At 47.5% G+C, this 13943-nt stretch overlaps 1 protein-coding gene across 13 annotated transcripts in view; it reads right to left on the reverse strand.

Annotated features, from left to right (window-relative positions):
- Positions 1–13943, reverse strand: part of LOC140901770 (tubulin-specific chaperone cofactor E-like protein) — a 118204-nt gene that overhangs the window by 53045 nt on the left and 51216 nt on the right. For all 13 annotated transcript variants that reach the window (XM_073321237.1, XM_073321230.1, XM_073321236.1 and 10 more), the window contains 5 exons: positions 13301–13466; positions 10026–10438; positions 9005–9575; positions 6379–6971; positions 3130–3703 (listed from right to left, as the gene is read on the reverse strand). In XM_073321237.1, coding sequence (XP_073177338.1) covers positions 3130–3703; positions 6379–6971; positions 9005–9575; positions 10026–10438; positions 13301–13466 — 2317 coding nt within the window. The remainder of the gene's footprint in view (positions 1–3129; positions 3704–6378; positions 6972–9004; positions 9576–10025; positions 10439–13300; positions 13467–13943) is intronic.

Here is a 13943-nt window from a genome sequence, read left to right on the forward strand (position 1 = left end):
CATCTCCTGGATCTCAGGACCACATCCTGGGAGATGCTGAGTATGCTCAAGCCCCACTGGTCTCAGCAGTAGCTCAGAGGGCTCAGCACCTTGCTGGATCACAGTCCTTTACACGGCAAGTTCTTTGAGCCAGGGAACAGATGTTATTTATGACAAGTTTGTGCAGCAACTGTGCGCATTTGCAGAGTCATATCAGTGTTCTGTATCAATAACAACCACGGACTACATGTGACATGTCCTCAACAGCATGAAGAGACCATTATGTTCTACTGGGAGGCAGTGGATAGAGCACTAGACAGGGACTCAGGAGTCCTGGGTTCTATTCCCAACTCTGCCACTGACTCTGCCAGGTGACCTTGGCTAAGTCACTTTCCCTCTCTGTGCCTCAGTTTGCCCATCCGTCTTTTGATTTGGCCCTCCTTTGCAGTCTGTAGCACGATGAGATCTACTGATGAAATGTGCTGTATAAGAGCTAGGGATTATGATGCTATTATTGTATTAATTGTGCCTAAACATCAGTTTGCCAACAGTCCATTCTAAACTGCAGGTGGTCGACTTTTCTGGACTCATTGTCCACATCCTGCTTCTCTCCTATCACCACCATTAATATTTGCATTACAGTATCAATACAGGATAGTCCCTGGCTTAAATAATTTACAGTCTAAACAGGCAAGCTGGACAAAGGTTGGAGGGGAAACCGAGGCACAGAGCAAGAAAGTGACTTGTCTAAGGTCACAAAGCAGGTCAGTGTCAGAGACAGGAATAGAACCTCAGGTCTCCTGACTCTGAGAGCCCTGTCCCCTAGATCATGCCACCTCTCCTTCCCTCCTCCTTCCACAGACTCCCATAAGCCCTCAGTTTGAGACAGGAAGGCTGGTTCATTGCCTGTTATGCACTTCTGTGGTGTGAGATTTTTACACGTGCTTTTGAATTATGAATGTTACAACATCGACGGCAAGCTGACAGCGACAGCAAAAAACCACAACTTATTCAAATTACTCTCTGCTGATGGCTTACACTATTGTTAGAATCCCTCTGCAATTCTGGAACACTCAGACACAGTGTAATACAACTCCTGATGTCTCCTGAAATGCCATCATGAAATTACTTAATTGGGAGACCTCTGTCTGCAAGTGCTTAAAAAACAGCCTGAGCACAAAAAGCAACAGCTTTGTGTTTTTGTGCCCAAACCAGATTACCTTCTTAATTTGTACAATTTTCCCATTTACTTGCCAATTCTTCCTGACAAGTATAAATGTTTTCTTTCTGCAACACAAGACTGTACTTTGCTACAGTGCTACTGGGGCTGAAGCTTGTGCTCATCTGAATAAGGAGCTGGTAAACAAGTTAAGAAACTCCCCGACTATTTCCTTTTGTTGACCCCAATGCATGGCTTAAAATAGCGACATAAGAGACTACTTCTTCTTGCATCATTGGCTACTGGTACAAAAAACCTGTATTGACTGAAGCTGGTGAAATAGCAAAAAACCACCACCAAGCCTTCATTTGCAGAGATTTTTGTGAATCAGAGCATCAAGTTCTGTTCAGTGAGGTCATACTGGGCTAGACGCAGGAATTACTGCGTGAAATTCTCTGGCCTGTGCTAAGCAGGATATCAGATAAGATGATCACAATGTTCCCTTCTGAACTTAAAATTTATAGGTGAAATTCTGGCTCCTTTGAACTCCCATTGAATTCAACAGAGCCAGGTTTTTACCCTATGAATCTATGTTGCACCCAGACATGACAGTGATGGGCAACCTTATAAAAACCTAAACAGAGGAAACAATAGATATTATTAACTATGAATTATTATTTATTATAGTCATACACCAGGACCCCACTGTGCTAGGCACTGTATAAACGCAGAACAAAAGACGGTCTCTGACCAAAAAAACTCACAATTTTCCATGAAAATGTTTGGTTTGGTCAAAAAGCCATTTTTTTCTCCCTCCAAAAATGTTGAATAGATTCATTGATTTTAAGGCCAGAAAATCATCTAGTCTGACCTCCTGCATAGCACAGGCCCAACAAAAACACGTTTTGACACTTTGCATCATGGTGTCACACCCCAATGATGCCCCCTCCCTCAGGGAGTCTCCAGGGAAGGCAGATCAGCATTGTATGTGGCTAACACTGTTGCAAGCATCGCAAAGCATTTTGGGGAGGGTCAAAGATGTGTGAGTGGAGACTGGAAGTTTCCTTTGCGGAATATGAGAGGCCAAGGGGAGAGAAAGAAGAAGAGCAGAGAACGGGTTAACTCAACACTTCAGCTAGCTCCATGTGAAGATAAGATGCTGGCCCTGGCCCAAAGTCATGGGCTCGACGAGAAATCAGCAGCTGCCCAGCCGTGAGAAGAGGAGAACTAAGTTGAGCAGAGCTGCAGAGATTGCAGCGAGAACAGTGAGAGCAAATGAGACAGCGAAGGCCAATAGAAGGGGAAACAAAGTCTCCAGAGCGAGGATGTTTTGGGAAACTGAGGAGGCCACAGCAAGCCGGTTTGGACTGGGACAAAGAGCACCAGAAGCAGAGGTCCCTGAGTGGAATGTCCCCCAAGGTGCCCAGGACTTAAAACCCTCGAGAGCTGGAGCAACTCGGAGAGCAACAGCAGACTTGGATGGCTTGGGCCCAGGACAGCACTCCCGTCCACCTTCCCTGCACTCTTTTCTTCTGACATTACACCCAGATCTGGCCAGTCTTGGGTAGTGCGTGTGTGAGTATGAAAGTGGGTTACGGCTTGGGGCGTTAATGCTTTCTTTCTTCCCCTGAGTGACGTGGGAGCGTTCCCAGCACTCTCTGCTGTTATTTTATTATTTTATTAATAAAGCTTTAAAATTTAGACACTTGGTGTGCCTTGTCATCTCCTCCCCAAAAAGATCCTGTGGCCCCAGCCTGATCAACTGTGGCCCCAGGCAGATTAGTAATGAAAATCTGTCACAATGGGACCACTAAAACATTTTAGTCGATAGTCCTCAGATGCGCAGGCTGGAGGCACAGCTTTGAGGGGAAGGATCTGGGGGCGGAGGGGAAGGAAAGATGGCAAGGGAGGAGGGAAAAAAATGAACATATTTGTCCTCAGAAGAAATTCAAGTTCACCCCACCCAAAGTCAAGACTTTTCCCCAACTTACGGCAAAAGTTGAAGCTCCTCCACTGGCCGACCTCCACCTCCGCGGTCTTACAGGCGCTAGCGTAACGAGCCACCGAGTCACAGAGCTCCGACTGGTTGCCCCCGCTCTGGCACAAACGGAAGAGGCACGTTCTGTAGTAGGCCGACGCATTGACCACGCCATGGCAGTCCAGGAAGGAGCTGTTGGTGGGGTCATTGATGATCCCGCACTTGGAGCGGCTCCGGTAGTACTTGAGCAGCTCCGAGTCGTTGTTGCAGGCCTTGAGCAGGTCCCCGCACTCCCCATTGCAGATCTCGTCGAAGGTGGTCCAGCTCTGCAGGAAAACCACCAGGTTGTCCGTGCACTTGCCGTTGGGGAAGCAGAACTCGTCGCTGATGTTCCCGTTGAAGAAGCCGCACAGTCCGGCAGTGCAGTTGAAGTAGGCAGTCGAGAGGCGTATCTGCAGCATGCCCAGGTTGGAGTACTGGATTCTCACAAGCCCTTTGGACTCAATCACCGTGCCGTTTTTGCTCCGATAAATTTCCAACTGGCCGGAGGGGAGGAAAAACGGCAGCTCCACTTCATAGCCGTTCACCTGCAAACGAAAGCACGTGGTGGATGTGAAATGCTCGCCGCGATGGAGGTGACCACTGAAAGCAGAGAGCCTTGTGTCCTACTCCCGCAGCTAGCAGCAGACAGTGCTATTGCTCTGCATCACATCGTCATCTGTGTCAAATACAGTGTGGTCAACAAGCATTTAAACTGGTGCTAAGTTATTTTAAGAGTAGGTTGGACAAACACCTGTCAGGGATGGTCTAGATAATACTTAGTCCTGCCATGAGTGCAGGGGACTGGACTAGATGACCTCTCGAGGTCCCTTCCAATTCTACGATTCTATAATGGATTCTCATTCTGATGCTGTACTTCAAACCAAGCTTGCACGCTGCCTGAAAACAACCCATGTGCCACCAGTAGGACAAATACCACAGCATGAGAACCACTGATCTATGCTACATCTCCCATCACCCTCGTGAGATCAGAACTGAAGAGTTAGCGGAAAAAACAGGAAGGTAAGGGAGGGCCCATTGTAAGCTGAGCAGGTTGAATATTTTATAACAAGCCCAGGGTCATCTAGGAACCTCATGGCTGCCTTCACCCTGCACACAGAACTCACTGGAACTTCATAGCAACATCTGGATTTTAAACTCTTTGGGGTATCAACTGTCTTTTTTTCTGTGTTTGTACAGTGCACAGCACATTGGAGTTCTGGTCCATGGCTGAGGCTCCTAGGTGCTGCCACAATACACGTAAATAATCTGAGATAGAACCAAAATTCTCCTTCAAGAAAGAGCACAGGTCTTAAGCTACAGGAGAATCCCCATTAGCAGTATGGAGCCTATGACACACAGCTCAGCAGTTCTGATTGCCACCAGTAGAGGGCAGTGGTGCACGTGCACACTACCCAGTATGTTGTGAAGCAGTGGTAAAGCTGTGTAACTGCAAGCATGGCAGAAGAGTATCACACAGCTTCATGTATGACAGCGACACCCTTTCCATGCTGACATTCGTGGCTGGTAAACCAACAAATTTGGATCTGAATAAATAAGGATCGCTGTCAGCTTGACACCCCATGTTCCTAGAGCACATTCATTTGTAAGCAGCTCTGGCTTAAAACAAGGTTGCAAAGACTATTTGTAAGTAATACTGTAATGGATTTCGGATTTTTTTCTATCCATGTGTCCTGATCAAAGTTGCTCACTCAAGAAATCAAACAGTGATTTATCGAATTGCCAGCAGTACAGACTCGAATGGGGATTTGACCAATCAAGTTGGGCTCTAGCGGTGTCTTGCATCATCCTTCACCACTAGTAACATTCAGGAAGCAGAACTCAGCCGAGAACTGCAAGAGTGACTTTAGTTAACGATGCATGAGCCAGAAGAGCATCCTCGCTTCTCTCCTGTGGCTGTCCTGACTCAGCAAGGCTAAGAAGAGCAAAAGCTCACTGGTGACAATAAAGCAAGCAAAGCCTCACAGGGAACAAAACCGTTCAGTAAGAAGGTTCCTTGTTTTCCATAGCTGTTTTGTTGACTATAACTACATTGTAACCCCAGGCTCTGCAGGAAACGGTATTTTAATAAAACCCACAGACTTGCCGTACAGGCATCGTACATTGATTTCCACCTACGTCCCCTTTGTCTTGGCATCCGTTCAGAGTCTCCATGGGCCAGTCGCTCCCAGCACCAGCTTTCCCAAGTAGCGTCTGGATCTGCTACAAATTAAATCCTTCGTCTTCCGTGCTCTGTCTCATTCCGGGACGTCTGTTTTCTTTGCTCAGCCTCTATCCCCTCCACCCCCACTCTGCTTTGCCTCTCTCAGTTAGAAGGACAAAACAATCAGGTGCAAATAATACACCCACAGCTGGTCTGTGTCAGCTGACTGGGGCTCAGGCTGAGGGGCTGTAGAATTATAGTATAGATGTTCAAGGTTGGGCCGGAGCCTGGGCTTTAGGACCCTCCCCACTCACAGAGCCTGGACTCCAGCTTGAGCCCAAACATCTACATAGCAATTTTATAGCCCCACAGCCTGAATGAGCTGACGCAGTGCAGCCAAAGAGTTTTACTGCAGCATAGACATAACCTTCAGGGTCTTCAGAGATGACAAAGGTTAAGGATGGGATTTGGGGGCAGCTCTTTTGAAAATCTCAACCTAAATGTCCACCAGCATGTTTTGGTGTTGGCAGTGTTGTCTAGTGGGAAGAGTCAGGGCTGCTGGATTCTAATCCCAGCTGTGCCACTCTGCCTCAGTTTACCCCTCTGTAAAATGGGGATAAATACCATCTCTTTCTTAGGGAGATTAGCTTGTATCATCAAGCCATCCTGCTTAGGGTAACGGCAACATTTGTTTCTAGTGGCCCCAGCAAAGCAGCCCTTTGGTATTCCTCAGACCCTGGGAGTTTCTGTGGGCACCTAATGACAGCTACAGCCTAAAGGGCTTTGTGCTTGGGATGCCTACAGAGCTTGCCTCTGGTACATCCGGCATGCTACCAAACCTCCAGGGGATGGGGGCACCACAGCACTCACGGTTACCCTCCACAGTGGAGGTGGTGACAAATCACAAGACTTTTTTGAATCACATGTGTAAAGAGTTCGGCGATTCTCAGATGCAATGTGCCATGGAAGCACAAAGCTCTCTTGCTCTCTGTGAGCAGCAGAGAGAGACTCCTCCCTCGCTTCCCGCAATTGAAGACTGTCCCTTGATAGGATTCTTACCTTGATTTCAGATGTGCTGGAACCTCCAACTTTGACCTCCTGGCCAGCTACCTGGATTCTCAGGGGTCGAAGCCAGTTAGGTTTGGATTCGGGTTTCTTTTTGCTGATGTCAACCTCCAGGAAGTGTGGTCTCTCAGAGCAGGTTTTGAGCAGGGTGTAGGAATGCTCCGGGGGGAACATGAATGACACCCCGTCAAAGGACTGCAGCACCTGGTTCTGGCTCACCAAGCACAAGCTCTCTCGCTTGGGGTAACAGCCCCGGTAGCCGTTCTCTACCGCGCACACCTCTCCTTCCCGGCAGGTGGCGTTCAAGCAGCTGATCTCTGCACCGTCCTCGCACCGGCACTGCACCGTGCAGCCCGCGGTGGCCCAGAAAGACTCCCCTACGGCATAGTACCTGCCGTCGACATCGCAGCCACACTTGTGGATGGGGACACACTGGTCCGTGCTGAGGACATGGCCTTCGTTGCATTCACAGCCCTCAGTGCAAGGGGAGCTGCAGGCCAGCGGAGCTGTTAGATCCGAACATGTAGCTGGGCAGCTGTTGGTGCAAACCGAGTAGTGACTGAACTCTGGACACTGGACAGCTGCAGCTAGGAGAGGGAAGGTTGGGGAGAGGCTGTTACAAGGCTACTCGTGTTATTCGGGGCCGAGCTGTTTTCAACTGCGGGCCAGATCCTCTGCTGCGGTAAATCAGCAGAGCTGCACGAAAGCGTACGGGCCACTTTACACCAAGTGAGGATCTGGCCCAAAATTTCTGCTGTCACCTAACCCTGATTTCAGAGAAAGTGCTCCTAATTCACACACCTGAGAGATCAGAATGGGGCCCTCTCAGCACCCACACTAACCGTCCTTTTTCCGGTTCACACCCACAGCATTCCCCGTCCCATCGCAATCTCACAGCACTGTGGGTTTTTCTCCCACAGTTCCCAACACAGTTCCTCATCTATGTTCCCCCACGAATTTTCTACTTGTGAAAATTGTGAGAATAAGAGATGAAGGGAGGGCAGGAGGAGGAAACAAGAAATCAGAGAGGGGAGAGAACGGAAAGAGATTAGAGGAAATCAGGGATGGGACTATGGGCTGAGACATAAAATCTCCCAGAGAATTTCATAGACCCAGACACCATTCCGGTGGTGGTAGTTACATTCATTTAGATTCCCTCCTAACTCTGACTGCTGTCCAATTTTATATGAATTATTACTATTCCCTTATTACTCTTTGGATTATTATTATGATTAGGCAGTCATATGCCACAATGGTAAGTGAGATAATGTGTCCGTCTGTCTACCTATCTATGTAAGACAATGATCAACAGACAGATAGTAAGTATGGTGATGATAAATAGAAAAAGAGACATTAGTATTCAATATTACCGCTGACCTACTATATGGATTTCTCTCTTGTTATCATCTATCTCTTATTGCTTTCTAATTTATCATAAGGCAGTATCGTTTGCTGTGTTGTAGCTGTGTTGGTCGCAGGCTGTTAGAGAGACCACGTGGGTGAGGTCATAACTTTTTCTGTAGGTGAAAGAGGCAAGCTCTTGAGCTTCGAGGCTGAACAAGAGCGCTGTGTAGCTCGAAAGCTTGCCTCTTTCAGCAACAGAAGTTGGCCCCAGAACCGACACGACCTCGCCCACCTTGTCCCTCTTACCATTCAGCACTCTGATGCCAGAGTAATGAGCCTGGCATGAATCCCTGGGTAGAGAGATGCGATTAGATTGCCATTATTAATAAGTATTATTATCCCCTTACTGCTCTGTGGTTGACACCGCTACATACGATGGCTGGCAGAGGTAATTTAGCCACTTGCTTTAACCAGTTACATTTGTGGCGGAGGGTAGCCTGGAAAAAGGCAACCATTCCACTTCTGCCATTCCGAACTGGGACACAGGTGTCGCCACTGCACACTGGGTGCGTCAGATTTAGCATCCCGTCTCCTGGCAGTGGCTGATGGTTCAGAGGGAGGTAGGCGAAAGGCCTCCATTACACCCCCTTCGTCTCTAAATCACTGAGGTGATATTCCCCCTCCCCCCCCGATTGCACTCAGAGAGTCAGATAGCACTGCACACACAAGGAAAAGTCCTTTCCTGACACCTCACAGAGGGGGTCAGCTTATACCCTGCACTATGGGACGCGGGGCCCCGTTCTCCTCTCACTCGCACTGGTATGAATCAGGAGTAACCCTGCTGACGTCAGCTGAGTTCCCTCTGCACAAAAGTGGCGCAAAAAGAGAAAGCAGGTGGAGAGATTTAGATTTAGCATCTCAGCTGATGGCAATGGCCATTAAATGAGCCAGTCCTGTCTTGAGTCCAGCTACAATACCTGGCACACCAGCATTGAGTTCCATAGGGCGCTCAAATTTCCTTCTCTTTGTTCAAAACACTAACTGCCCTTTAGTTACTAGGCATGCCCTTGTCCTTCTCGTGTTGCATTTCAGGATTGAAAGGAGAGACTGCTCGACTTTCACCGTAACGCTGGCTGCCTCAATCAAGTCCCCGCCGGCTCGTCTCTGGGCTTATCTCAGGCAGGGTTTTCACTTCAACGGGAGTCTGCTGCAGGCCCCCGAAACCACCTCCCGCCTCCTCAGGGCGGCCGTTCAGCCGGAGTATGTGCAGACTTACCACATCCTGTCTGGGTTCGCCAGTCTCCCACTGGAATGCCCAGGGCTTGGCACACCAAGGCGTAAGCCTGGATCGCCTGGCAGAGGCCGGTGCCGTTGTCTCGGATGCTGCACAGGTCATACACGCAGCTGTGAACGAAGGCCGTGGGGTCCACAATGGTGCCACATTCCCACAAGGGGCCGCCGGTCTGGTTGATGAAGCCGCAATACTCGGGGGTGAAGTAGAGAGACTCCATGGCAGTGTCGCAGAAGCTGCAGTTGTCTAAGCAGCCTGGGGAGCATTTCCACTCCGGATGGTACACTCGCCAGCTCTCCCCCAGGTCCAGCACCGACGACGCCGGCCTCCCGTCCGAGCGAAGGGTATCGTCTTGAGGATCCTTGTTGTAGTTCCCACACAGCCCACAGGTGGCATTGATGTAGGTGCCCGGGACAGAGATGGAGGCATAGTGTTGCCCGTCGTAGGTCACCAAGATGCCAAAATCAGTCTCCACCGCGGTTGACAAACCGCTCTGGTAGATTTTTATGGCTCCCAGTTCCAAGGAGAGGGGTAAGGAGGTCACCAAATCGTCTACCTGCAGGAGCAAAGCAAAAGAGTAAAATCAGGCAAAATGGCTGGGTTTCCACGCGGTTAGGAGCCCAGGGGGTGGTTCTGCCAGATTTCCACTGCAGCAGCTGAACTGGATCCTGGGAAATGGGCCCCTTCCAATGTTGGAATCTGAGCAAGATGGTGAATTGGGAACCAGTGATTGCAATCCAGCCCCAACAACATTTGGAGAGAGGGTTGGATTTTAAGGGTCTGGTTTGGGCCTTTCCAGTTTTCAGCACTACCTACACTAACACTCCCCCTCCCCACCACCTCCCCGAGGAGTCCTACAGGGCCTGGATTCCAGACAAAGACACTGGTCCAGATCCTGAGCTGCTACAAATCATCATAGACCCACTGACTTTCAACAGAGCTAAACCGCTTTGCACCAGCCAAGGATCTGACCGAAGGAGTTTTCCTTCTTTGCTGGGGCTCTTACCTTAACTTTCCCAAAGCTCCCTTTGGGGATAACGATCTTGTGAGAATAAACCTCCACTGAGATATCCTTCAACCAGGAGACGGAGGAGCCACCTCGGTTCTCATTCTTGGCCTCCACGCTGAAGAAGGGCAGGTTAGATTCTGGCCAGCACTGCCGGGTAAGGAGGTAGGCGCAGGAACCCTGGAAGTGAAAGAGGAAGCCATCGAAGGTGTGGTAGTGTGGGTCTCCAAACACCACGCAGGTGCTGCTCTCCACCGGCACGCATTGGTAGAACTTGTCCTTCTGCTCACACGCTTCGTAGGGGCCGCAAACCATCTCCTGGCAGAAGATCTCATTGTTAAAGTCCAGGCAACGACACTTGGTGGAGCAGTTGGCGTTGTCCCAGAATATCTCGCCTGGATGGAGAAACTGCCCTAAAAGAACCCCACATTGCGTTACTTGTCAGAACACAGGACCCGTGACACGACTTAGAAGAACAATCAAGAGTTCCAAGTCATTTGTTCTTTCTGATCCGGGTCCAACACTTGGGAAAGTTTATGGGCCTTGAAAGCAGGACCACCAGCTCAGTACCTTTCTAACAGGGCGTCCCATGTGATATGGCAAATAACATCACACCGCCCTCTAGCATTATAACATGTCACAGCCCAATTCAGCAAAGCACTGGAAACACATGCTTAACTTTAAGCAGGTGAGAAGTCCCATTGATGTCAATGGCACTACTCAGATGATTAACATTAAGCCTGTGCTTTGGTGAATCATGACCTTTGTTACTGATGGGCAAAATCAGGTAGATTTTCTAGTTTTGATAACTGCTCAAACTATTTTGGGGAGGGGGGGAATGCACAGAATTAGTTTGGGTTCATGAACCTTTTCTCCCTGGAATCTGAAGTCATGGGTGCTTAATATATTGCAATATAGTAAGTCAACCTGTTTTAGTTACCCTTTATAAGAGTGACTGTGAATCCATGGTAATTATTCTGTAATTACACTATATAATTAACTCTTTTGATAGCTGTAGTTACTAATTTCACACAACTGGAAGGTGACAGAGTAATTATGGAACAAACACAACATCGTCAATGTACCTGAATTCTCAAAATACATGTACTAACTATAAAATCAAAGTCATATTAATAACTAATTCCATAACATAGTTGGCCTTGGGTTATATGAATTAGCAATTATTAATTATCAAACAGCATAACAGCAGTGTAACTACACTTTATTGGGAAGTCTATTTTATGTTTTTCTAGCTGAATGGAAGACCTGAAAGGAGGGAGGAAGATCTAAGAATTCAGACTGGCAAAAACAAGCGTCTTCCCCCCCCCCCACCCCCGGCCAATTTAGAGTCTCTCTCTCTTCCATCTGCTCCCTCTTCACATCCTCTCTGTATTTGTTTTTCACTCTGCCCACCCTCTGCTCAGCTCTCCCCTGGATTTTCCTCTCTCTCATGTTCTCTGTTCTTTTTCTTTTTTTCTTTCCACCACAAAAATCTCTCCTAAACATAATGAGACCCCAATTATGTTTGCTTTGGAGCCAACCTTTCAAGCCCACGATATTCAAGTGGGTTCCAAATTAGGCAAAACAAACCTGCTCAGACCCACTTCCTACTACTGAAAAGTTGAGATTCTTCTCTTACAAATGGCATTGAGCTGTCAGCTGTGATTTCCATATTCATCTAAGGGATTTAGATGCACTGCTTTCATTAACCTGAAGATGGAATTGTGTGTCTAAGTCCCTTTGAAAATTTCAGCCTTCACTCTGAGCATTGGTGGGTCAAGCTTAGAACATAAGAACGGTCGTACTGGGTCAGACCAATGGTCCATCTAGCCCAGTATCCTGTCTTCCGACAGCGGCCAATGCCAGGTGCCCCAGAGGGAATGAACAAAACAGGTAATCATCATGTGATCCATCCCCTGTTGCCCATTCCCAGCTTCCAGCAAACAGAGGCTAGGGACACCATCCCTGCAGTACATCAGACCTTGAACTTTTTTAGGGGCTACGCAGGCCCTTTGGACTAGCAAAGCTATATCAGCACTAGTCGAGGGCTGCATATAAACAAACTGCAGATCTCAGACCAGTATACATTTTCAATCCTCGACATTTCAGGCTTCCAGCAGAAAGTGAAAATTCTCTCCTGTTACAAAGATTTCAGGAGCGAAGGAGACACTCGAGACAGTTTTATTTGTAAAACGATAATGCAGTAATCTTCATGCCGCCAAGTCCCCCTGGTATCACAATGAGTGCTTCTGTTACTTTATACCTATGGACAGTCAATGGCACACTGACATACCCAGCAGGTTGTGCAGGGCCATTGAATTTATCCTATGCATAGAAGCGGCAATCCATAATTCAGAAGTAAGGGAAAGGAAATCGGAGTATTGTCTTTTCACACTGATGGCATTTCCATCAGGCCAGCCAGAAGCGTCTCTTTTGCTGTTGTTACTCTAGCTTATCTGCAAAGCCGAAAGTACAGGGATCTCAATCCTTACTGAGAATTTAAACCCCTAGTTTCACAGGTTTCTAACTTTGAGGTGGGGGAAATGTAGGCTTTTAATTACAGCCGGATACTAACATCACAGAAGGACAGGAACAAGGCCAGCGTATATTATAGCTTCCCATTGACATTAATGAGTTACACAGCCATATGCGAGACGAAAGAACAGACTCCCCGCTCTTTGTGGGCCCATTCGCCCCTTTTAAAATGCCGTGAAGTTAGGCTTTCTCCATGCTAGCAAATCGTCCTAATTACAGTCACTGGTGCCAAATGCAGCCACTGGTTTAGCTGCCGCAGTGCAAACCTCTAGTGGAGACAGGGAAAGCCGCTGTTTGGACTAGCCCTGCTTGAAACCAAACTAAGTTGCCCCAGTGCAAATTGCAGCTTATCGTGGCTTACCCAATCTACACCACTAAGGGTTTGCTACCCAGGGATGAAGTCTTGGCCCTACTAGCAAAACTTCCATTGACCACAACAGGGTCAGGATTTCATCCCTGGCATCAGGCGACCATCATCAGGAAATGTAGTGACCTCTGCAGGGTCGAGAAGCGAAGTCTTCTGACTCTCAGTCCCCCACACCAACCACTAGGCCATTCTGCCTTCCAAAGAGGCAGCCTCTATCCCAGAGTGTTTACAGTCTACCCTTACACAAGTTGCAAAGAATACGGGCAATACCATAGCAAAGCAACAGCAGGTGCATATTTGGTCATTAACTTTCAAACTGGGTTGTCTTGTGTTATATGGTAAATTTCAAAGACATGAAAGAACCAATTTTTACCTCTCAGGCTGCAGCCATTGGCTGGGTCAATTTCTCTCCCATCTATTTTGAATACCCAGCGTCCAGGGACATTTACATTGGTTGTATCTTCAACATTGATTATCTCTGGGGTTCTGGACCCAGGAATGCTAAAATAATTGGTGCTGTTTCCACCGTTGAATCCTGCCTGGAACACAGAAAGAGCAAAATTCACCTGAAAACACAGAGACCACCCTTCCCTTAAGTCTGTTCTGTCTCATATTTCTTGCCATCACTGATGTTAATAACCCCGATTTGTCTGTAAATTTTGCTGTTAATTATCTTGTGTTCACCTCCCCTCTCAACTGTGATCACATAAGATCCCAGTGGCAGCTACAGCAACTCTGTACGTAGAAAAGTCACACTGGGAAACTAATTGGAACTGATTCATATTTTTTTAACCTAAACTTTTTTTTATTATTACTGTATTTTAAATACAAAAAAGGCTATTTGGCCAAAAGGAAATCTTTCGTTTGTGGTTGTTTTATTTGTCTGCTTGTTTTTGACACAAAAATGGAAAATTATTTTTTGTTTTGTTTTTTCAAAAACAAACATTTTCGGTAAAAATCCTGTTGTTTTCAATTTTCAGAAACAAAACAAACTTACTTTTTCTTTTTGATTTTAA

The sequence above is a fragment of the Lepidochelys kempii genome, chromosome 22, assembly GCF_965140265.1.
Source record: "Lepidochelys kempii isolate rLepKem1 chromosome 22, rLepKem1.hap2, whole genome shotgun sequence".
Taxonomy (NCBI): Eukaryota; Metazoa; Chordata; order Testudines; family Cheloniidae; genus Lepidochelys; species Lepidochelys kempii.